The sequence below is a fragment of the Metopolophium dirhodum genome, chromosome 1 (genome assembly GCF_019925205.1).
Source record: "Metopolophium dirhodum isolate CAU chromosome 1, ASM1992520v1, whole genome shotgun sequence".
NCBI lineage: Eukaryota > Metazoa > Arthropoda > Insecta > Hemiptera > Aphididae > Metopolophium > Metopolophium dirhodum.
Window position 1 is genome coordinate 144,500,813 of NC_083560.1, and position 1,844 is coordinate 144,502,656.

General features: G+C 30.8%; 1 protein-coding gene across 1 annotated transcript; it reads left to right on the top strand.

Moving 5' to 3' along the window:
- The first annotated feature begins 516 nt into the window (after window positions 1-516).
- LOC132933085 (zinc finger BED domain-containing protein 5-like) lies at window positions 517-1,353 on the top strand. Its single transcript, XM_060999415.1, has one exon. It carries the CDS (start codon window positions 517-519, stop codon window positions 1,351-1,353), a length of 837 nt encoding a protein of 278 aa, XP_060855398.1.
- The last annotated feature ends 491 nt before the right edge of the window (window positions 1,354-1,844 follow it).

Below are 1,844 nucleotides of genomic sequence, written 5' to 3' on the forward strand. Positions count from 1 at the left end.
TACATTATACTTAAATCATATCTCGCAGACCGACACTTCCAGGTCCATTATGGTTCTTCAGACTCTAATATAGCAGGTATTGCGGCAGGAGTTCCGCAAGGTGGTATCCTCTCCCCAATGCTATACAACAGCGGTTCTTAACCTGTGGTCCGCGGCCCCCTAGGGGTCCGCAACACTCATGTCGGGGGTCCGCGGCAACTTTACCACCTAACATAAGTCAATTTGTGACATGAGTGTATTTTCGATTATTATTTTTGTTTCATATAAAATTATAAAATATATCTTATATTGTAAGAGATAGGTAAACCTATCTTATCTTTATTACACCGATTACAATGTGGAATTCGATACATACCATCAGTCACATGGCATCATTGTTGCATTCATCGCGAAGCCATAGTTTCCAAAAAAATACCAATACATTTGAAAACAGTTTTGGACGAGGCTGTAAAAATTGTGAACTTTATAAAAGCAAAATCATTGAATTCAAGAATTTTTGAACAACTTTGCAAAGACATGGATAGTGAACATTATCAACTTCTGTTGCATTCTGAAATTCGTTGGTTATCTCGAGGTAAAGAGCTCTCTCGTCTATTTGAATTGAAAGATGAGGTAAGATTATTTTTTATCGAACATAAATCATTTTCGTTGAGTGAACGCGTGAATGATTATTCTTGGTTGGCTACTTTAGCATATCTATCAGATATATTTACTCATTTAAACGCACTTAATTTAAGTCTTCAAGGAACACATATTACAATTTTCAAAGTTGAAGATAAGATTGAAGCGATGATTAAAAAGTTGGAACTGTGGAGTCTTCGGCTGTCAAAGAAGAATTACGATCCATTTCCAAATCTCAAAAATTTTATTGAATCAACTGAAGAAGAATTGTCAGATAAAGATTCTAAATATTTCATACAACACATGGGTGATATGCAACGTAGCTTCCGTGATTACTTTCCTGTTCCAGATATAAGTAGAAATTGGATTCGACAACCTTTTGAAATTGATATTCATCAAATAAATGGACTGACATCATTGGAAGAAGATAGCCTTGTAGAAATGTCTACAGATACTAGTTTAAAAATGCAGTTCAATCAAAAGTCATTAGAACATTTTTGGTTGCATGTTCGAAAGGATTATCCACAATTATCGAGTAAAGCTCTGAAAGTTTTGATTCCATTTCCCACAACTTATTTATGTGAAAAAGCATTCTCCGCCCTCGTTTATATTAAGAATAAGTTTCGAAACCGATTAGAAAACGTAGAATCTGAACTACGATTAAAGCTTTCGAGTATTGAGCCCGATGTTCAAAAACTAGTAACTGAAATGCAACATCAACCATCGCATTAAAACTTATTAATTAAGTAAATAAAAATTAAGTTTTAAGAATATTAAGAATAAGATAATAATAATAATAATTAATAATAAAATAATTTATATTACAATTTTTTTTTTTTTAAATTTAACTGTTTAATGATGTTCAAGTGTAATAATTATAAGTTTAATATAAATAATAAATAAAGTTTAATTATATGTTTTGTAAAAAAAAAAGTATTTGAAAAAAAATTGGTAGGGGGTCCGCGATCTCTAAAAATCTTTCATCGGGGTCCTTGTTCTACAAAAGAACCGCTGCTCTACAGTTTAATGTGTTGGAAAATCATCAATTTATGTACCAATGGATAAATTATGTATTTATATTTAAGTTAATAGCATGATTAAATTAATTAAATTATTTAAAAAAAAATATTATAGGTGTTATAATTAGAATCTTAGGAATACTGGGAAATATCAAAAACTTTATAAAGTGCTAAGCAAAGAAAGGTTATTCTGAATTCACAAAA

What these genes read in the sequence shown, in the direction of transcription:
- LOC132933085 (XM_060999415.1), top strand. Translation starts at nt 517, where the DNA reads ATGGATAGTGAACATTATCAACTTCTGTTGCATTCTGAAATTCGTTGG.